This window comes from Micromesistius poutassou (genome assembly GCF_964030765.1).
Source record: "Micromesistius poutassou genome assembly, chromosome: 9".
NCBI classification, from domain to species: Eukaryota; Metazoa; Chordata; class Actinopteri; order Gadiformes; family Gadidae; genus Micromesistius; species Micromesistius poutassou.
In genome coordinates, this window is record NC_140279.1 from 7255603 (window position 1) to 7278099 (window position 22497).

The 22497-nt window shown below is 43.2% G+C and overlaps 1 protein-coding gene across 2 annotated transcripts in view; it reads right to left on the reverse strand.

Annotated features, from left to right (window-relative positions):
* The window catches only part of LOC311353025 (cadherin-2-like), a 54741-nt gene that overhangs the window by 5765 nt on the left and 26479 nt on the right, over window positions 1-22497 (reverse strand). The window contains exons 3-14 of one of the 2 annotated variants that reach the window (XM_084472862.1): window positions 15515-15732; window positions 13576-13755; window positions 12920-13075; window positions 11871-12015; window positions 11565-11737; window positions 8967-9104; window positions 7683-7868; window positions 6635-6888; window positions 5838-5980; window positions 2733-2966; window positions 2168-2401; window positions 525-664 (exon numbers count right to left, since the gene is read on the reverse strand). In XM_084472862.1, coding sequence (XP_084328988.1) covers window positions 525-664; window positions 2168-2401; window positions 2733-2966; window positions 5838-5980; window positions 6635-6888; window positions 7683-7868; window positions 8967-9104; window positions 11565-11737; window positions 11871-12015; window positions 12920-13075; window positions 13576-13755; window positions 15515-15732 — 2201 coding nt within the window. Of the gene's footprint in view, window positions 1-524; window positions 665-2167; window positions 2402-2732; window positions 2967-5837; window positions 5981-6634; window positions 6889-7682; window positions 7869-8966; window positions 9105-11564; window positions 11738-11870; window positions 12016-12919; window positions 13076-13575; window positions 13759-15514; window positions 15733-22497 lie in introns of both variants that reach the window. The other variant, XM_084472861.1, reaches the window with a different exon arrangement.

The window sequence follows — 22497 nt, forward strand, 5'->3', positions numbered from 1 at the left end:
CCTCGGTTTTTAAGTCACGGTTCGGTATGTTTTTCGGTACAGCAGTTTTTATTATTTTATTAAACAATTTGATTTTGATTTAATTTATTAAATTGTATCAAATAAATGCCTTACACAAATGAAAAGACATCAAATACAATTGAGGATAAAAACACAATAAAGTCCAGGACTTATTTCCATTGTGGTCCTCAACACAAAACATCAGGACAAGACAAGACACTAACAGAGTGTCTGATAATCAATAAAAACTTAATTCTTTCATTTCGGTACGTACCAAAATGAAACGCGCATCGAACCATTAGACCCGTACTGAAATATTTCGGTTTGAATACGCGTATCGTTACACCCCTTGGGTGTATGCATTTGTGTGTATGTGAGTGTGCATGTGGGTGTATGTGTACGAGTGTGTCCGTATGTGTGTGTATGTGTGCGTGTGTGTGTGTCTATGTGTTTCTATGTGTATGCCATAGAAAGAGATCAAGGCAGAGACAAATGGCAATCAGAAACACAAAGAGGTGAATTACCTGGTCTTCCTCTCCCCCCCCCTCCTCATCGTACTTTAGGATGTTGTCTCGCACGTCGTCCTCTGGGTCGATGAGCAGCTGCTTGGCCTGCCGTTCCTTGTCCCTCCTCTTCATCCACATCACAAACATCAGTACCATCACTGCAGCAGGGAGACGGGAGCAGGGTCATTTAAAAGACTGCAGAGCAGAGTGCTCGTCAAGGGCTGAATGGACGCTTCTCTGGTCGAACACGACCGATAGTCATCCATCTGGGGTAGTGTCTACCGACCTGAGCACTTAAGGGACAGGAAATCAAGGCCCTTATGGACTACACTCAGAGGACTACACTCAGAGGACTACCCTTGCCGAATGACTTTTCTTGGGGAAAAAAAAGCCTTTATGTGTGCTGCACTTTCTGCTTGGAACCTTCTGGAGTAGTGTTTAGTTTGGTGGTCGTGGTCACCAGTGTCGGATGCGCCAGTGTTGGGATTTTATTCACACCGTCCCCACCGTAATTTTGCTATAAGTACGTATTCACAGAGACTCCGCACAAAGATTATCATTGTAAACTAGCTGGGCACATAGAGGCCACCCCTTTTAAGAAGTTTGCACGCTTTGGATCAAATGCGGCAAAAATTAGTTCACAGTGTCAATTTGAAGAAATGCTCAGCAAAACGCTTTTACTCAAAATGGCGCATAAACGGTTGACATGCTGTTGACCTGTGACCTGGATCACCCCAATTCACTTGAGGACACTTCTCTCCTAGGCCCCGAGGGATGGCCCCCGCACACTGTATGTAAAGGGGGGTCGCTGGGGCCGGCGGTGCGTCTCGGCTCTGAATGCCTCTCCAGACCACTTGCAGTTTTAGTTTGTATTAATATTCTCTTTAGTTTGTTTTAATAAAGCGTATTAATAATGATCTACTAATGTAGGATGGAACCAATTGGTTATTGAATAAACATGAACTGAACAGGGAGGTTTTTCTTTTTCCTTATCTGGCAATCGGTCACCCCCAATAGTGCATGTGTGATTTTTCTTGGCGGGTGAATAGTGCTAGTCCTGCTGTGCAATTTCATGGAACCGTTGCACGATGTCTAAACCACCTTATTTGTACTCTGGAAGCTGCGTGTCCTCGAAAACTTTTGGCTACATTGAAGATCTTCCGTAACAGAGTTGGATCCAAAAGCCAGTTACGTCCACGCAGCAACCCTATGTAATATTGTAGTTTCACTTTTTGTCTCATTAAAATCAAACATCAGTTTTAACAAATTTAACCGTGTTAACCCGAGAAATTAATAGGAAGAATGATCAGTTGATAAAAACGCAATTCTGCAGCAGAGGTCTCAACCAGCGCTGATTCAGAAGAGAAAGATACGCACTATGATGTTTTATTAATACGGTGTTCCCAGTCACCGCAGGGTTCTCAGAAGAACATCCATTGGTGGGAAGTCATCCACACCGTCGCACCACTGCTACAGACCACCCTGAAATTGACTGACTTTATTTCCTATTGTCAATTTGCATCAACCCTGAAGGAAATGGATCTCAGGAGCAGTGCTCGATGCCTTTGAAACTCACGTCTTACCTATTCTGTGGACTGTGAGGGGTTATGCGTCTGTATACGTGCACGGCGCACGTGTGTCTGAACACAGGGAAGGCTCACCCAGCATCACGATGATACAGATCAGGATGGCGATGATGGCCCCAGTGCCCAGGCCGGCGGCGATGATGCGCTCCATGTCCACACAGTCCCCGTGCTGGTCACACTGGCAAACCTTGACGCGCAGGTAGGAGGTGTTGGACATGGGCAGGTTGCCCGAGTCCGTGATGATGACGGGCACCGTGTAGATGCCGCTCTCCAGGAAGCCGATGCGCAGGCGCAGCTGAGCTTGTTCGCCTGGGGACCGGAGGATCATGGGAAAAAAGTCATGGGGAAAATCTTCTTTTTTTTTTTTACTAATCGCTGTTGGTAAATCTCTGTGATTTTATCTGTCAGACAAAATTAAAAACACATGGTTGAGATTGAACATCCAACTAAGACTATTGGATGGTTTTCTGAAGAAAATGTGGGTGGTTGAACAGGTGCCCCGTTATCACACTAATGAATATGAATGAATTATTAGCACACATGCTAACAGTCTAGCATGCTAATGGGATATGTTGATATAAAATATAACCAATGGACTAGGGTTCCTGGTCGGTCCGGTCCATACGGCGCCCATACTGACCGTTGAGGCGCATGAGAGTCCAGTTGCGGCGGGTGTCCAGGGGCCGATTGGCCAGCTCGAAGGCAAAGGGGCCGGCGTTGGGCATCAGGTCGGGGTCACTGGCCGTGATGTTGATGCCGTTGGGCTCGGGCCGCTCGCACATCTCCACCTCGGGGGGGAAGACGTGCGGCGCGTTGTCGTTGATGTCTATCAGGTATATCTGCAGTGTGCCTGTGCCACTGGCAGGGGGCATTCCTGGAAGGAGACGCATCACACGGGGTCAAATACATAAATACATTGCGGCGTGAGGGGGGTGTTGCTTTACATCGCGGGGACAGACGCAGCCGTGTGTGGTGGGCTTAATGAGGTCCCTCACTCATCGTGACACTGGGTTCGTCCAGTGAACGCCCAGGCTGTCTGCAGGGCGCCAACCGAGCAATATGGTGGTGTGTATTTGTATATGTGTGTGTGATGCACACAGCGCATCGGCACAAGTAAAAGACTGTTCGCCAACCTCCTGCATTCTCCTTCCTTAGAGCCCGGCAGTGGCACGGACATGGCTACATACATCAAAGACAATACTCATACACTAGCACTTGCTGATTGCATGTATCCCTCCACCAGCTATCCTATAAACAAGTACAAGGACATTTCATGAAAGGAAGGTGAAGTTACTGAGGTTTCTTATGTTCCACAAGATTACTTACCACTCATTACGGTATTGCATTATTAGTAATATTATACAAAATTCATATTAATCAAAGTAATGCTACGCACTCCAAGGCTATCACAGAGGTAACGGTGCGTGATTATCAAGGCATTGCGTTTGGTCAGATGATATCAGGTGTGTGGACACAATATTGTAGGCTTGTCGTGGAAAGATGACTGACAAAAACATTGAAACAACAATTAGCTTCTCCTGCAATGCCATCTTTGCATGAGGTGTTTAAAATATTTTGTAATATGTATCTCATGAATCTCAATAGCCATCTAAAAAAGTATGTGGGTAAGCAGGACGACTGACCGAACCACGTGGGCGGGTTACCATGGATTATTATGATAATATTTGCCAGTTTAGTCTAAACGAGAGTAGTCTGGAAGAAAACACAGGATCATTTTCAAGGTCACCAGAGAAAGTTCAAACCCTCTCCCCTTAAATAACCTTTTTGTTTGTGTGTGTGAAAATCTATATTTGCATATTGGGTGAGCCACGCATACACACACAATGTGTACGCTTAAAGGATCCCGGCCTAGTGCTCGTGAAAGTGAGAAGAGGCTAAGGAATTATAGGACGGTTCAAAAATACTGTAATTTGCCTATTGAGAAGGGCAGCAAAATCTAATCACAAGGAGTCACTGGAGACCCATTTGGAGTTGAGGCGAAGTGGAGGCCGTTCAACCTCGAATGATTTTCTGTCTCAGGAACAGATAAGTATCTCTCTGTGGCCGTGCATCCAGAACCCAGCTAGAGGACATAGACACCCCTGCAGAACAGACTGCAGTGCAGGATGTCGGCCCTTCAATGAATGAGACAGTTGGGTGAAAGACTACCTGACTGGCAGACCACAGCCTGTGAGGCTGAAGGACTGTGTGTCACGTGGGGTGGTTAGTTACACGGCCAAGGGACTGTGCTTGTTCACTTCCTGTTCACCATCTGCACATCTGACTTATGGTACAACTCTGTCTTGTCACCCACAGACGTTTTCGGATGTCTCTGTGATTGGTGGATGTGTTGAGGGGGTGGGGGGGATGCATAAAAGACTGGTTGGTGACTTTACTAAGTGGTGCAGCAGCCGAAACCATCTGCAGCTCAACACAGGGAAAACCAGGACGTCGGTGATAGACAAAGGCCCCCGTCACCTCTGTGACTATCCATGGGGAACTGGTGCAATCCTATAAATGCCTGGGGGTGCCCCTGGATGACCTTGGCAAGATGGACAGGCCTGGGATCACCGATGCAGCATAGCATACGTAAGGGCCCAAGCCCCGGAGGCTCGTAAACCAGTTTTTTGCGTTGTGTGCTTCGGAAGCAGCCTCAAAGCCGCGGAGGCTGACAGGATGGACAAACTGCTGGAGGCAGACCTTGACTTGGTAAGAGTGGCTTCAGGGAACAGGAAGGTGACCGAACTGCTGGCCACCGTGGACGAGACCTCTCATCCACTGCATGATAACTCTGGTCAGGCAGAGGATCAGGTTAAGCGGGAGACTCGCCTGGGTGCCCCACAGAGCTCCATCAGAGATCCTTCCTGCCTACTGCCATCAGACTTTCAATGCCACAGACTTTTCCCCCTCCTTTACGCAAATCACAGTCTGCAACTTACACATAGTAACCCTGCACCTTGTTGTATTATCATTGCAGGTAACAAATGTATACTGTTAATAAGTTAAATGTTAATTACGTTTAAATATTTATTTTTATTTGAAATGTATATAATGTACAACACAACATTCTTTTTTTTCTATCTTCTTTATCCTTACATTTGTTTATATTATTATTTTCTGAATAGTATTGTACATACCTTATAGTCAGCTCTAACAATCCTTCCTCTGCATCTTTTTGTTTAAATATTTGAAGTCCCTACCCCTCGAGAATCTGCAGAATCTAAGATCTCTGGTTCTTTTTTAGAACATGTATATTATTCATGGTTCTAACTATGTGCGCTGGGTTTCTATTTTCTACTGTGAGTTCATTGTTTTTCCTTGTTGTTGCTGCAACAAAGTGATTTCCCCACGGGGATGATAAAAGTACTTATCCATCCATCTATCTATGAAGAACCAATTGAGTGTAATCCGTGAGAGCAAGCTCCGCCGAGAAATCTCCTTCTCACTGACAAAAACAGAGAATCATCTGGAAAGGATTGCAATTACTCTACTCGCTATTAAGACCGCTATATGCGGGACAAAGCCTTTCCCTTCCCTCACTTGACGCTGTCACAGTGTAGACGCTAGTGGAGGTCAGCGCGTTGCATCTACCCGGCATCTGAGTCTGGCTTCTCTCTGTTTAATCAAGTGGCAACAGTAAAGCCCAGCTTTGGGTTCCGGGCATGCTACCACAGAGCTGCCCATGCACTGCACTCTGGAAATGGTACCAAAAGCCTGTTAGGTGAGCTAGGTTTGTGTGAGTTACCGTTGTCGCTGGCCATGAAGGTGACGTTGTAGAGGTTGTGCTTGACGTAGGGCGACTCCCTGTCCAGCACCACCCGGGTGGAGATCCTCCCGTTGACGTTGTCTATCTCCAGCCAGTTGGCCGGGTCGAACAGCTTGGTGTACCTGTGTGTTAGAACCGTTAGGACCACTTCACATCCCTTGGATAACACACCATGTGTACAGCCAGGAGGACAAGCGCCGTGAACATTACTCTTCAATGGTATTCATAACCAATAAAACCCCATTACAGCAACCCCAATGAACAGGCAAGTCAAATAATCAATAACCTTAATATATACAGTGATCACATATCATTGAAGATAGAGCATGTGCTGCCCGACTTTGTGAATTCTTAGATGAAAGACAGCAAAGGAAACACCTTTTGAATCTATGGTTCTGAGCTTCTACAGCATTTGCACAACCTCACCACATTTAGTTGCAAAAAATAATCTGGATCAATGATAAGAGCAGCGCGGCATGTCCGCCATGAACATCAAAGTCAGTGGGAATTGAATTGCAGCCAAGTCTCTCTTGTTAAAGAGATGTCGAATCTCATTAAGACCAACCAGGTTGGTCTTAATGAGATTGAACATGTCTTTAACAAGAGAGATGTTCAATATTATTAAGATTTAACACCTCTCTTGTTAAAAAGAGCTTTAGGTTTTAATGAGACTAACCTGGTGGAAGAATATCTAATAAAGAATCACTCAAAATCACCAATCTTCTGGAAGGTGTGCGTCGGATGGGGGCAGGGCGGGAGGGGGTGGGGGGCCTTACCGGACGGTCTGCCTCATGTATCGGTCGGGGTCCTGGGCAGTGAAGGTGGTGAGCAGAGAGCCGGCGGGGAGGCCCTCCTCCAGCTTGATGGACTTTGGGTCTGGGGAGAACTCTGGGCTCTCGTTGACGTCGACCACGCGCACCGACACGGTGGAGGTGGACTGGCGGGGCAGGTGAATGCCGCGCGCCAGCGGGACTTCGTTCTCCGTCACGACCGTCAGCATGAAGGAGCGGCTGAGCTCATAGTCGATGGGCTGGAGACAGAGTGGAGGCGGTTGGGGTCATGTGTCTTTTGTGTCTGGTCGGGATCTCGTTCGAGCCTCTCATGTCTGCGTTCCTTTGCACTGGTCTTCCACTTCTATTATTTGGCCTCTGGTTATCAGCAGTTTCTTTGAGGATATATGGATAAAGGTTTCATATTCCATTTATACGTTCACCATTATACATAATTTCTCTTCCCTTTTCTTCCTTTGTTTTGGTTTTATGTTTTTGCATATTTGAACTGGTTGGGGGTTATTTTAAATTTGTTTCATTTCCTTCTTTTTTATCTTTAATTCTAAAGTATTTATGCGTTTGATGTTAAAAGATTTCCTTTGAATAATTCTACCCTCATTTAATGATGTATTTAATCCTGCATGGTCTTTCTGGTCTTTTCTTGGTCAGGTATTCAAACGAAGCATCAGAGCATCAGAGTCAGGCTGACAGCCTCACTTTAATCCGTCATGGTCTGCCTCTGCTCTGCAATGTATTTTGAATGTAATGTCATGTATTTTTAATTGTTCTAATCAGAGCAAAGAAGGAATTTTTAAAACAGCTGCCACAAAGAGGATGATTCAAAGGAAACTGGATTTCCTGTTGAGTCATTGCAGAGCAAATTGACTGATATATCTTTCTCCAGATTAGGCCAGAAACCAGCTCAGGGTTACCTAACCCTTACCCTAGTCACAGTGTAATCTTGAGCCAGCACAATGGGAGAAGAGCTTTTTGACCCATCCTTGCCCATGCGTATGTAAGTGTTTGTGTTTGCGGTGGAAACTGTGATGCACACCTTGACCACAGTGAGCAGGCCCTCGTTGGTGGTGGGGTCGGTGGGGATGGAGAAGCGTCCGGTGGGGTCCCCGGAGATGATCCGGTACGCTGCGTTCCAGGCCGAGGTGTGGGGCTGGTCCTTGTCCGTCACCGTCAGGTTGGACACGATTACGTTGACCCGGTTCTCCTGAACATCACCAAAAAACTGGCAGGAGAAAACAGAAAGAGAGAGAGAAAGAGAGAGAGAGAGAGACAGACAGACAGACAGACAGACAGACAGACAGACAGACAGACAGACAGACAGAGACAGTTAGACAAACGATGAGGAAAGATAGTAAGAAGTAAACAAACAATCATGGTTGTGTTAGAAGAAGCCAGAGAGAGAGGGAGAGATATAGAGAGAGAGTGTAAGTAAATGAAAAGGAAGGATAGAGTTAAGCAACAATTTAAACCAAGTCAAGGTTTAAACTGCATTAAAACTTTTTTCTGCAGTTTGGTGCAGAGGAGGGAAACATGGTTGGCAGAAGAGCTGGGATCTGTTCCAACAGCTTCTGAATCCACATACTTCCATTCCAGTTTCTTTATCTGTCTATAAACAAGAGTAATCCTAGTTAAAATAACTACTATCAGTACTCTACCATCAGTAGAACTTCTCCTTATTGATCACAAAGAGTGACTTCTTGTTTTGTGTTTATTAGTAATAATAAAATGTATGAATAATTAGAACTACATTATTAGTGTATCAGTGCTAAAAAATAGTGAGCATATCAGAAATGTGTCTCTCCATCTGAAAAGTATATTTAATACATATTACATTTAACATTTATTATATATTACACTTACACAATCGCTTACGGTAGCCTACCTTTACTTGGAAATTACAACAATATGTGTCCCTAATGTATTTTGGGATCTACTAAAATGATATGCTTGTCTGGAGTTCTATGTGATATAAATGAAGAACCAATATGCAACAGTATAAGGACATTGTCAAAAGTAAACACTGACTGGTTAATTACTTCAACATTCAGTTCTCCCACCCATCATTTACAACCAATATGGCCACTAAGGTATAAAAGGTCTACAAGTACAATTAATGTACAGGGCAAAAAGGGGTCTAATTGGTTCAGGATGGTTCATTTGTCTTGTGCACTCCCGTACTTCTGACTTCTTATAAGGTCGCAAAAGTCTCGAGACAAAGCAAACTCAAAAGGAGGATAAGAAAAACAGGAAAGGAAGAAGATAACATGGCTGTTCCACCAATGAGGATCGGCTGGAGGGAAGTGGGCGGTCCCCAGCCTACCATGTCGGTGGTGAACTCTGGCGGGTTGTCATTCACGTCCGTGATCCTGATCATGGCGGTGGCTGTGTTGGACAGGCCGTAGGTAGGGTTTCCCTCCATGTCTGTGGCTTGGATGATCAGAGTGTACTGTGGAACTTTCTGTAAAAAAATCATGAATAAAAGAAAGAAAGAGAGCGGCCATAAGGCTGGGATCAAATGCATGACAACATGTTAAGCCGTGGCATGGAAAACCTTGTTAGTAGTCGCCGCGCATGAACAATGAAAAAAAAGGACGTCCACGGTGCTCGTGTCGGGATTCATACAACTTGCGTGTGGCGAACCTCTGAAATGTTGAAGCTTACGCCCACACCGATGTAAGGGTCAAACCGTGAGTATAACTACAATGCCTGTTTGCAAACTGTTGGCGCATTTGTTAAATGCTGCATCAAGGCAAAAAAGGGCTTCAAAATAGCTTGTCTTAGATCTGTTTACAGACAACTCTAATGGATGTAGAGGAGCCACAATTTGTACAGCTTCTTCTTGATGTATCACACACACAAAAACACACACACACAAGCTGTAATGTCTGTAGACACGTAGAAAGAAATACATGTATTTATTTTGGCACCTGAAATGTACATTCTTCCATATGTCTCTGTCACTCACCTCAGAAGAATACTGTATTTTATTCTCTGCGTTTACCAAAATGCAATTTAATTCGTTCCAAGTCAAGCCTCTATGTAATTTTAATGATTCTGTTTATCGTGAATATGTTGTCTTTTGGTCTGATTCGTGATCAAATGTGAAGCTGCTTAGACTTTTTCTGTATTTTTCTACTGACATTTAAGGAAGATGAAAGGGACAGCAAATGCCTGTCTCCGGCCTTTCCATAAATTTGAAAGATGCAAATTTGTAGACTGACTTAGAAGGCTAAGCAGGGAATGTCATTATGCACCCTTTCAAGTTTGGGGTGGTGAATTGATGATATGGGTAAGTCTAGCAGCCAAGATAGTTGCCAATACTTTTACTCAAGTTTCATATGGAAAATCCATCAATATTTCCTTTAGGTGTAGGTCATAATTGATATACATACATAATTGCTCCATTTGGCATTTTACAAAAATACAGACAAAATAATCATCTTTCTTTTTTTCTATAGCTATTAATTGTATTATTTTATTAGTTTTTAACACTAATGCATGTCTTGAATAAATTAAAACCAACTCAATCATGACTAAAACAAAATGTTTTTTAAAACAAAATGCAGTGAAATGATTACTGTAAAAGTAGGTCTTGAAGTTAAGTTTTTTGCACTATTGATAAATGCTGACTGCAATTGATGTTGAATAGTTAAAAAGGCATTCTCTAAGATTTCACTAAAAATCTTCTTTGGCGAAACAAATGGCGATAAGCAGCAACTGCATGTGTGTGTTGGACCTCACTTCCCAAGAGATCAAAACCGAGTCATCTGTATAACGTCAGTCAGTTGGCAATTGGATTGCTAGCCTCTCTGGTGGAACCACTGTGCGCAGCTTGGGATTTTTTCCCTAATGTCGCCACCGCCACCTGGTTGGTCACATCAAAATACTGCAAATGCATGGGCTTCACTCGGCCATAGTCTCCATTTTCATTGTGTTACCTCAGTTGGGGATAGATAACAGACATGTATAACATGTTCAAATCGTTATCCCAAAATCCAGTTTAGAAGATGCAACATAGGTATCTTCTAATAGCATTTAGTTTTCTTAAGGTATTTATCTTCTAAAGGTATTTAGAAGACCACACAGAGACACAAACACACAGAGATACAATCACACAGACACAAACACACACAAACACAAACACACAGACACAAACAAACACACAGAGACATTAACACAAATAGACACAAACACAAATTACGCAAACACACAGAGACACAAACATACAAAGACACTAACACAAAGACACAAACACAAAGAGACATTAACAGACTAACGCACAGAGACACTAACACACTAACACACACAGACACTAACACACAGAGACACAGAGACACTAACAGACTAACGCACAGAGACACTAACACACTAACACACAGACACTAACACACAGAGACACTAACACACAGAGACACAACCACACAGAGACACTAACACACAGAGACACAACCACACAAAGACACTAACACAAAGACACAAACACAAAGAGACATTAACAGACTAACGCACAGAGACACTAACACACTAACACACACAGACACTAACACACAGAGACACAGAGACACTAACAGACTAACGCACAGAGACACTAACACACTAACACACAGACACTAACACACAGAGACACTAACACACAGAGACACAACCACACAGAGACACTAACACACAGAGACACAACCACACAGAGACACTAACACACAGAGACACAACCACACAGAGACACAATCGCACAGAGACACTAACACACCAACACAGAGACACAACCACACAGAGACACTAACACACCAACACAGAGACACAACCACACAGAGACACTAACACACCAACACAGAGACACAACCACACAGAGACACTAACACACCAACACAGAGACAGAACCACACAGAGACACTAACACACAGAGACACTAACAGCGTACCTCCCGATCGAGACCCGCTGCGACGGAGATGATGTCGCCCGTCTTGTTGTTGATGGTAAACATGTTGGAGGAGGGGCTTTCAGGATTCTGGGACAGGATCTTGTATCGCAACATCCCGTTGGCCGTCTTGGGATCGTCTTTGTCTATAGAAGTCACTGTCATCACAAATGACCCTGTGGGGGAAAACACACACAAACACAAATTAATGTAAAAGATGAATAAATTAAGACTAATGAGTAGGTAAGATCAAGCTTTAGTGTGTGTGCGTGTGTGTGTGCGTGTGCGTGTGCATGTGTGTGCTATTACCAGGTTTGGATCCCTCCGGTACAGAGCCGTTAAATACGGTGTGGGTGAACTCTGGTCTGTTATCGTTCATGTCAATAACGTTGATGACGATGTCGATGGGGTTCTCCACTTGGTTCCCGTTTAGGTCCACCGCATGAGCTCTTAGCTACACACACACAAGCACACAGACACACACATACACACATACACACAGACACACACACACACACACACACACACACACACACACACACACACACATTAATGACATACAAAGCCATCAGGGTATGTTCATGTCATCATGAATATTTAGATTTCCTTTGAATCCTTTGAATTCATATAAAGTTTTGATTTCTTTTTTTGTAATTCAGCTTTCTATTTCCCCCATGGTTTAAACCAAGCCGTGCCAACTTAGGATGCCCCATTGTCCTCTGAAATATTTCAGACAACAGCAACAGCAAATACGCAATTCTCTGCCCAAATACGCAAAAAAATCTGCCCGTCCCTAGAATAGGGACACTAACAGCCAGACCTTCCTTTGAGACTGACATAGCAGTAAATACTGGTTTCTTTGCATTGGCGGAGAATCCCAGGTCCTGTTCTTTACGCCCCACATCTGCACGGCTAGCCGCATGCTATCAGTTGTTGCGCCTCTAGTTTGTGCTAACCAGCCCACCGTTATGTTCAAAGCCCAAAACGACGGTGCGTCTGTTCACAACTTGGCTTTTTATACCACTTCCGTGCCTCTTTTTTGTGGAACATGTTTCCTAAACATCACAGATCCTAGCCTCCAGCCTCTAGCGTCTTGCCTCTGGCACAGACAACTCCTTCTGAAACATGAATATTCATCAGACGTGAGCCCCTGCTGCGCCTGAGATTCGCACTGTGCTCCCCCCCCCCTGCTGTTCCCAAGATCAAACAGGGATTCCTCTCCTCGGGGTGTCTGTGAGGCTGGGTCGGGAAACGCAGCGCAAACTACGTCTGGTAAATCTGTACTTACTATGTGGCAGAAAGACAGACAGACACTGAGTTCAAAAGCATTGTCCCCTCATTGGGGGCTGGGGCCTCACGTGGAAGTTGGCGATGTGCTCCCTGTCCAGGGGCTTAGTGACGGACAGCTGGCCAGAGATGGGGTTGATGATGTAGATGCCCGTGGGGGGCTGGTCGGCCCCGGGGCCCGTCACACTGTAGCGCAGGAGACGGTTCTTGTCCCGGTCCGAACGGATCTGTGGCACAGAAGGGTAAACGATACGATCATGTATTTGTAATATTTCTCCCTTCCCCCTCTCTCTTGCCTCTCTCCGCGCACCGGAAGCATCCCCCTCCAGGCGCCCTCCCTCGGGAGGGGAGAACGCCGGGGGAGGAGGTCAAGGGGCAGGAGAGAACATGGATGAGCTGAGATGGAGAGAGAGCAGTACCACATTACAAAGTAAATCAACAGACACAATGTCAACACATGCTGATGACCCATCGATGTCATGGTACCAACGTAGACAAAAGCAAAAGTAGGCCAATTAAATAAGCAGGTGGTAGCAGTGCCATTATTATGACCATTATGTTTAGTATTTCAAATTTTTTTTCTAATAAGTACTAGTGGCATGGCGTCACTAGTACTTAAAATCCGCCCACTTTCCAAATAGTCTGCTTTCTTTGTGAAAGAGATGCATGGCAAAAACAAGCGGTGTGCGTCTGTGTGTTAAGCTTTAGTCACAGGGCTCTCTCTTACTCTGACAAGCTCCTCGGGGAACTGTCCCCGGGAGTTCTCTGGAACGTTGATGGGCGGGATCACCCAGTCCCTCTTCACTCGCCTCACCACAGAGCCGTCGCCCCCAACAACCTGGCTGTGCCACGGAAACACAATCTCAGGCACCCGCCGGGACCCTGTTGCATCACCTGCTGTCTTCACCTGCTGAACGGAGGAAATATGCTTTAGGGGAGGCAGTTGTGCATGCTTGCACACACACACACACACACACACACACACAAAAAAACTCACAATTGGTCTGAATCCAATTACATTTCCCCTCTGTAGAGATTGCTCTTGATGCAATGAATGAAAATGCAAACACATTCAACACGGTGTAATCCAGTCGTCCCTACCCACTCCCCTTTAAGGGTAAAGGCATGGTAAAGGGAAAATGTCCTCCTTTATATGTTGTTGTATTCCTTGATGAATACACAACATTTACTAAGGGTATACCCCAGTGTTTAATATTTTATTTAGAATCTAAAAAACTTTATTTAGATTCTGGCTTTTAACAGTTTCAAATCATTGGGCTACAAATCCAACATTAAAAACAAATACAACTATCGATCAGATGTTTCCTTGTCAACGCAAAAACAATATGCTGAAAGCACTGTGGTAGGATATTTAAATTTCAGCTGTTTAAGTCAATAAAAAACAATAGGTTACAGAGGAAAGTAAATAATATCTCATCAATGTTGGTAAAAACAATATGGTATAGACGAGAGTAAGTCATCTTTCATCAATGTTATTAAAAAAACAATACATTATAGAAGACAGTAACTAATATCTCATCAATGTTGGTGAAAAACTGATACGTTATAGAGGAGAGTAATTAATATCTCATCAATGTTGGTGAAAAACTGATACGTTATAGAGGAGAGTAACTAATATCTCATCAATGTTGGTACACCACTCCGGGCTTCACCAACCAGGTCGTAATTGTTTGTACAACGTGGTTGTAAATTTGTAAAATACCCCAGTCTAGGTTTATTCCTTACTTATGCTGGTACCCAGCACACTGCCTTCTGACTATGGTCAGCCATTTTTGATGGTTAAGATTGATGGTTAAGACTTTTATGTTTGCTTTAGCTTTTTGCTAAATCTTAAATCTACAATGCTTCTATTTCTTATTTTATTACTAACTTTGCCTTTATTTTCTCACTTTCTAAAATGCATTTTTTTTTAACTTTGCCTTTCCTAAAATGGTTCTAGTTTCTTTTAAACTTAACTTTGCCTTTATTTTCTATCTATTTTACTTTTTACTTATCTATTATTTTCTTTTATTGTATGACAATGTTTATATGTGAAGCACTTTGAGTCTGCCTTATGTATGAAAAGTGCTATATAAATAAAGTTGCCTTGCCTTGCCTTCACCTCACCCAACCTGACCAGGGCCCCACCAATTCAAAATCTTGTAGTGTTGGGGGGGGGGGAGGGGGAACCTCGAGGACAGCCAAGTACGCAGTATATTGATTGTCAAGTGGGAAAGACGACAGCCAATTGGGAGCCAAGGCATACCGGTAATCACACAGAAGCCATCTTGGCAAAAGCGAAAGGGTTATGGATTCGCGCAAATGGAGTCTAACACGCTGCAAGAGGTACAGTCCATTTTCACACCATCCCCATGACTTCGTCCATAGGTGTATATATATGTTAAGAACGATAAGAATTTGTGCAAAGCTAGCTTAAGTCATGCTTTTAAAAATGAGATTGCAAGACTAGCGACAATCTGGACCTGGCTGTTGGGCAATGAAATCGGACAGTGGGCCGAATTGTTATCTTTCATAGGCTCAACCACCAAAAAAGATCCATTCATCTTCATCTATTGTTTGAAAAATGGCCTAGTGTGTGCCACGCATTAGTGGACACCATTGCAGCCCTACAGTTGGGTTTGAATCATTATTTAAAGTGACCTTACCTCTTTCGTTCCCTTTTCTTGCACGATGAAATGCACGTGCATCTTCCACACCTGCTTGGACTGTGTGTCTCGGGCATACACCACCAACGGCGTGGTCTCCTCATCGGACAGGTGGAGGTGGCGCGCAGCGTAGAGGACACCGTCCACACCGACCCTGAAATGTGACTGGTCCTTCGCTTCAAATACCACCCTGCTCTGGCCACAGTCCCTGAAGCTCACTGGAACAGACACAGAACAGAGGCAGTCAGGCATGTCCTGTTCAATGGAAACACATCTGCTCTATTTATTTTGTTACACTTAACAAAATAACTAATAATAATACTACAAATAATTGCTATTCATCTCTTAACGCAAATGCTGTATAGGCTACAGATATACTGGTGTGTAAAACACACACATGTTTGTGTAAGCAATTGCAGCATACTGGAGAAGAACATTCAACGATGTAGACATAACTCATGTTTAGAGATGGATATGGAGTGCTTCAGGAGTCCGTGGCAGGCAAAGAATAATGTGTGAACAACCACTGACTGTTGTCTATGTGAGCCCTAGCCAGAGGTGCAGATTACCCCTTTGTACGTGTTATGTGTTGCTATGTGTTGCTATGTGTTGCTATGTCTCTGACCTTCCTATCTCCGTGGAAACTATCACAAAGTCTATGGGAATTAGTACTCCCAAAATGTTCACCAAACGATTAACTAGCACACATTCATTGGCTGAAAATGTTCTCATAGGGAACACACAGGCATTCACACAGGCACACGCACACACACACGCACGCACGCACGCACACACGCACACACACACTATATAATGTGGGGGAACTGGGGCAGAAAACACCATGAGGGTGGGAGAGAGGATAAGGCGACTAAACACTAATCATGTGTAGCAGGAGCTAGTGCAACCGTTAATAACAGCCAAGCTAGGATCAATACACTCAGGGTTATTGGGAAGTCATCAATTCCCTCTTACAGAAGGACATTTTGTAGAGAAAACACGAACATGGGAATACAAAATGTTACACAAACAATTCAGAGAATGAAAAGATTCTTGCTTGTACATAAATAAACTTTGATGATTTGACTTTATTTACATACATTTATCTAGTTTCTGTTAACATGTACATTAAGTGGAAATATGTATATGAATTTTAATGTAATGGTATGTCGATAAATACAAAATCTGTTTTGAGCATTTATTGATTTTCTATATTTAATTATATTCTAATTATAAAAAATATTTTTTTTGTGTTTCCGCTCAACTACAGTACAAATTTTCATCATAAGGTCTACTGATGCCCAATATTAGCATAAATACCATGTCATTACAAATGTATAAAACGTTCTACACATACTATAAGTACATTTAAATATGGACCTATTTCAATTATTATCCATAACATGCACAATTAATAGGTCCACTCCATTAGTTCTGTGAAAGCAAAACAAGTGACGTATGTGTAATTAATTCACACAGGCCTAATGGAATGAACTGATGAATTGTTCATGTAATGGAGAAGAACAGGCAGGCGTTTAGAGTCAAGCTCTGAAGTAAACACAGACAGATAGAGCATGCAGAAATAAAACAATATTTGGCTACAACATATTGGTATTTACGGCCTACACCAACCAAACACCACCCTTAAAGTAGGACCTTTGCTTATTCTGTGTATAATCACAATCAATTAATACATTGTTCAAAGATTATAGGGTCTACTCGGCCCTCTAGTAGTGCAATGAGAAGACTGCAAGCTGTGATGATGAACACCATGTCCTTTATGCTAGGAAATACTAATAAAAAACTACATATGATTATATGCTGTCCTAGCCAAACCATAGTCTCACACTGCACTCAGTCAGACATGTGAGAATGAAGACGTAGGGCTGCCCAGAGTACAATCTCTTGTCAATCATGTTGAACCACAGTGGAACCACTGAAAATTTAATGCTGGCACTAACTTACCGGATCACATGAATGAGAAAAACTTGCCGGAGCCACAGCACAGATTAACTTTGCACAGATTTAACGCTTTGTTCAGTGGGGCGATGCGTTTGGGGGGAGGGGGAAAGGGGAGGGTGGAAGAGGTATTTAAGACCTGGAGGAGGTGCATTTCTGTTAGTATCCTGTATGGAATTTACCCGCCCTGCTGGTCTTTTGTGGCATGGAATGATTTTGTTTGCATTTACCATGTGCTTTTTGTTTTTGTCCTGAACCCGCCCTCACCTGCCTGGTGCCACTCCCTGGCCACACCTGCTCATTAGTTGCTTGTTATCCTGAGTTTTCCCTGTCCCTTGTTTTCTCCCTGCCAATGATTTGCTTTCCCTCTGTTATTTAAGTTCAGCCCACCAGTTAGGCTTTGTCAGATCGTACCACAAAGTTTGGTGAGATACTCTGCCCCGACTTTGGATTCTCTGCCTTGTGATTTTCTGTTTTGGATTTTTTTTCTTTTTGTGTTGGAACTTTGCCTTGATCTTTTGTGTATTACATTTTTGACTCCTTAGTTTGACTTTTGACCAGTCTGCCCTTTGTTTTTAAATCCTAAAGAAAAGGAATAAACATTTTTTTCCAATTATATCCGGTCTGCACCTGGGTCCTTTTCTGCAATCCCTAACACATTTCCATGTTTCTTATAAAAGGGTCGGACACCATAAGCTTCTGGTTATATGCTGCCCCCAAATGTTTGGAGTGTTGATTTTACACGTTGCACCTTGCACTTTTTTACGCCAAATATATATAAGAAAAACGTCCCAGGCAAAAACCCAGTCACAGGTCTGTTATGGGTGGCTGTACATGTAATACGCGAGTGTATACCGCATGAAATTCATACGCAGGTGTATGGGAGGCCGTTTAGGGCAATATCTTTGAAGAACAAAACCTGCATTCACACACACATTAAACTGCACACAGACAAAACTTGCCTGCGCTCACAAATGTAACATTTGCACACACAGAACTTGCACGTGTGCACTTGCAAAACACTCACACACACATAATGAACAGTAAACTCAAACAATGAATCTAAAACGGAAACACTGAGAGGTCTCTTGTGATAACTGAATTCCCTAGCAGGTCCAGCTTCCAGCTTTGCTCTCCCCTCAACTTGCTCATCCCCCTGCTCCCCCAGAGAGCTGTGTATCAAGTTGTGTGCGCACAAGGAGAACACGTGTATAAGAATTTGAGTATGGAGTCATAACACAAGTAGTATGTGTGTGTTTTATGTGCACCCCTGCAAGTCTTGTGTGTATACACATTCTATCCTAAACAACCACGCATACAGGCATCACATTAAGTAGGTCATCACGTCATGCATCCGTACATTGATTTACATTGCACACAGAAAACAGGACTCAAGCAGTGGGTATTTGACGCAGCAACAAGGCTTAACTTGATTGAACAGTGCTGCTGCCCAAAGGCTTTGCATGTTGCGTGTTCAAAGTAAACGCAACATCTCGTTTACTTTTTCTTCAATTAGAAAACAAATATTTGTTGAGAACACATAATCATTGTAACTGCTGTTGAATTATGCAAATCTGATGATTACCACTCCAGTCTGTTAGCCTAGATTATCTTCAGGCCTTGATGATTTAATGTTCTTCCATCTGTAAACTGTTTGTCAATAATGTGCTATCCTTGAAGACTGTAAAAGACTCTTAAAAGGTCTGCCGTTAAATAGTGCATACAAGTTCTCTGTTCAGGGCAGAGATGGAGAGTTAGAAATGCAAGACTTTCCTGTGGTTCGATTGATGTCTCGATTGACAAAGTGTGTTGATAAAACACAAGCAAACTTATGCTAGCCTATAGGCTGCCTATAAGCGGACATATGAGACAGCAGTACACGTAAAAACAAGGTTAACACATCTTTGAGAGGTATGCAATGACAAAACCATTGCTACAGCAGGACCAGAACGCGACAGCAGGCCAATGATGGCTCATAAACAGCCATGAGACATGAAAACAACCATATGTTCTTGCACTTGAGTTGAAAGTGAAGATGGTTGAAAACTTGAAATTGTATGCCATTATTCTTCTTCATAGATTTCTTGTGTTGCCGTCGGCCGTTGGCGAACACATTATGCTGTTGGTGTTCTGGTTGTTTTTTTTTTGTTCCAAAAACTCAGCCCATCTACATGTGTAATGAGATCACAACCGGTAATCATTTGATTACATCGCCCAAAAAAAGGGGTTCTAATGTAATATATTTCACAAGTATTAGAAATGATTCAGGAAAAGGCCAGCTCTCCATCAACACTACTGTCACTCGCTCTCATTTCAAATTCTTAATCATATCTTATAATCAAAGCCAATTTGAAACATAACATTGGGCTTTGGCCATCCAATATTTTTCAGCCCACACTGCCACTGCCACACACACACACACACACACACACACACACACACACACACACACACACACACACACACACACACACACACACACACACACACACACACACACACACACACACACACACCTTTCTTGGTTCCATCTTTCTGCACCATCTCTTGGTTTTGCTCAAAAGTGGCTTTAATATCCTGCTGTTTTTTTCCCATGTTTAGCACATGATCCTGGCTCACAGACTTGGAACTCCCCTATACAGACCCCCCCTGATATGAGGCCAGGGCTAGGATAAGGTCATGTGATAGGGAGTATTCTCCACAGTCATGCTGTATGCTTCTAAGCATTGGTGCAGTACACAGAAGAAGAAGTACCGTCTCCACTCCTCAGCAAACCTCAGCAAAACAAATAATGTATAACATCTGGCTAGTACTATCTCAGACATTGAACTCAACTACTGCCAGTAGTCGGAGTGGTTGCCAAGGATCTTTTATGAATCACCCCGTCTTGAACGCATTCCACCATTGCTTAAGCTGGTCGGGTAATATTCGAGAGACTTGTAAATCTAGTGGACAACGGTAGATGTCTGGCAAGCTTTATGAGTAGTCTCCAAAACCGTACGTAGAAATGAAAACCATGGTTATGTCAAAGAGCTATGCTTAATGAAGAATGATTAAGGAATACTAATGATAATATGGATAGGCAGCATGGGAAATACTAGGATTTTATTTAACAGTATCAATTGAAGAAATATTCCTTATTTACTTTCTGTATTCATATATTTTTGAAAGCTTTGGATATAGATACCAATAAATATCCTTACTTTTGACCATTTTTGCAATCTTGTGTACTAAAAGGATATCATGTTCACTATGCACTCCATCAAAATACATCAGCAGTGCTTCCAAATCCTTTCGGCTATATTCCATATGTAAATATATTGGAACGTAATAAACAAAGCACACCTTTCCATTCCAATGTTTAAGAATAACCTTATATTGGAAATCAGTTGTGGGAAACCATTCTGCCCTCCAGACTTGTCACAGGTGATACACAAGAGACACTATTTAGTGCTGCCAACTGCACGACTGACAAGCTGAATATCAATAAGGCTCGATCTATCATTCTCACTACACTGTATTAAATTGAAGAGAGACAGCGAGAGCGAGTGACACACACACACACACACACACACACACACACACACACACACACACACACACACACACACAGGAAAATAGAGACAGAGAGAGAGAAAAAGGGAAAGAGAGAGAACAAAATAGAAGAGAGAGAGAGAGAGAGAGAGAGAGAGAGAGAGAGAGAGAGAGAGAGAGAGAGAGAGGGGTGCGATAGGACAGAGGAATCACTGCCAACATGAGATATAAAGGGAGACTCTGAAAGCCCAGAGGGTCTTGTGTGTGTGTGTATGTGTGTGTGTGTGTGTGTGTGTGTGTGTGTGTGTGTATGCGTGTGTACATCCATGCGTGTATGTGTGTGTGTGTGTGTGTGTGTGGGGGGGGATTTTATGTGTTCTGAATGTATATGTGAGACTCCATTTGGTTCCTTGATGAAATATTCTGCAGCTTGGAGCGTGCAAGTGTGAATGAGTTCCATGCAATTGCTATGCATTCAAAAAAGTGTACAACAAATGCACACATGAGAGCACACACACACGCGCACACACACACACACACAAGTGGCAGGTGGGGTCTTAGCAGGGATTATCTTGGCCTAGAGATGATTGTTTTAGCTTGGTTTATCCACACACACACACACACACACACACACACACACACACACACACACACACACACACACACACACACACACACACACACACACACACACACACACACACACACACACACACAAGGAGGAACTTAATAGAACGGCTTTTAGACCAGATATTTCTACCGGGTTTAATATATAGTGTATGTTGATCTTAAATAAATGTTACTGTTATTCTGACAAAATGATTTAGTTGTTGTAAAACTGCTATGCACATATTTCTATCCTTGTTAAAACACTGCAGCAGATCTTTAAGACCACAGCTCGCAGCTACAGTAAACCTAGTCAGACATTAAAAACATGGAACAACAGTTGCAAGCAAATAACAAACACATACAGTGTTTGGTATCTGTAGTAGTAGCTGTTATACTCATGAGGCCTTCCTGCATAGAATTAATAATTATCCAAACAAAAAAAACAATCAAAGCAAGAGGGCACAGGCCTAAAAGTGTGCATATATTAACTGAGCAACACCAGGCGGGTAGACTAGGTAGCCCCGCCCATTCTGCCAACGATTTGAGTTCGCCCTGCAGAAGGGTCTGGAGAAGAGCAATACATTTCTAGTTTCAATACATTTTTGCGGGAGCCAATCACCAAGCTGGCTTTTCCCCCTGGCGCGCTATTGGCTGGTTTAACACAATGATGACAGGGAAGTGACAGCAAGCAGCCAATTGCATACAGAGTCAATTTAACTCCGCCCGTTGATCACGCCTCTTGAGCTGAAGAGAATGACAGCAGCTTCCCCAGACCAACGTGCAATTTACGATTGAGCTTGGTCTGGCAAAAGCCAGGCTACCAGGCAGGGGCAGCGAAGGAAGACCTGTTATTTATCAGGAGCCCTGTTAGGCTCTGACAGGGC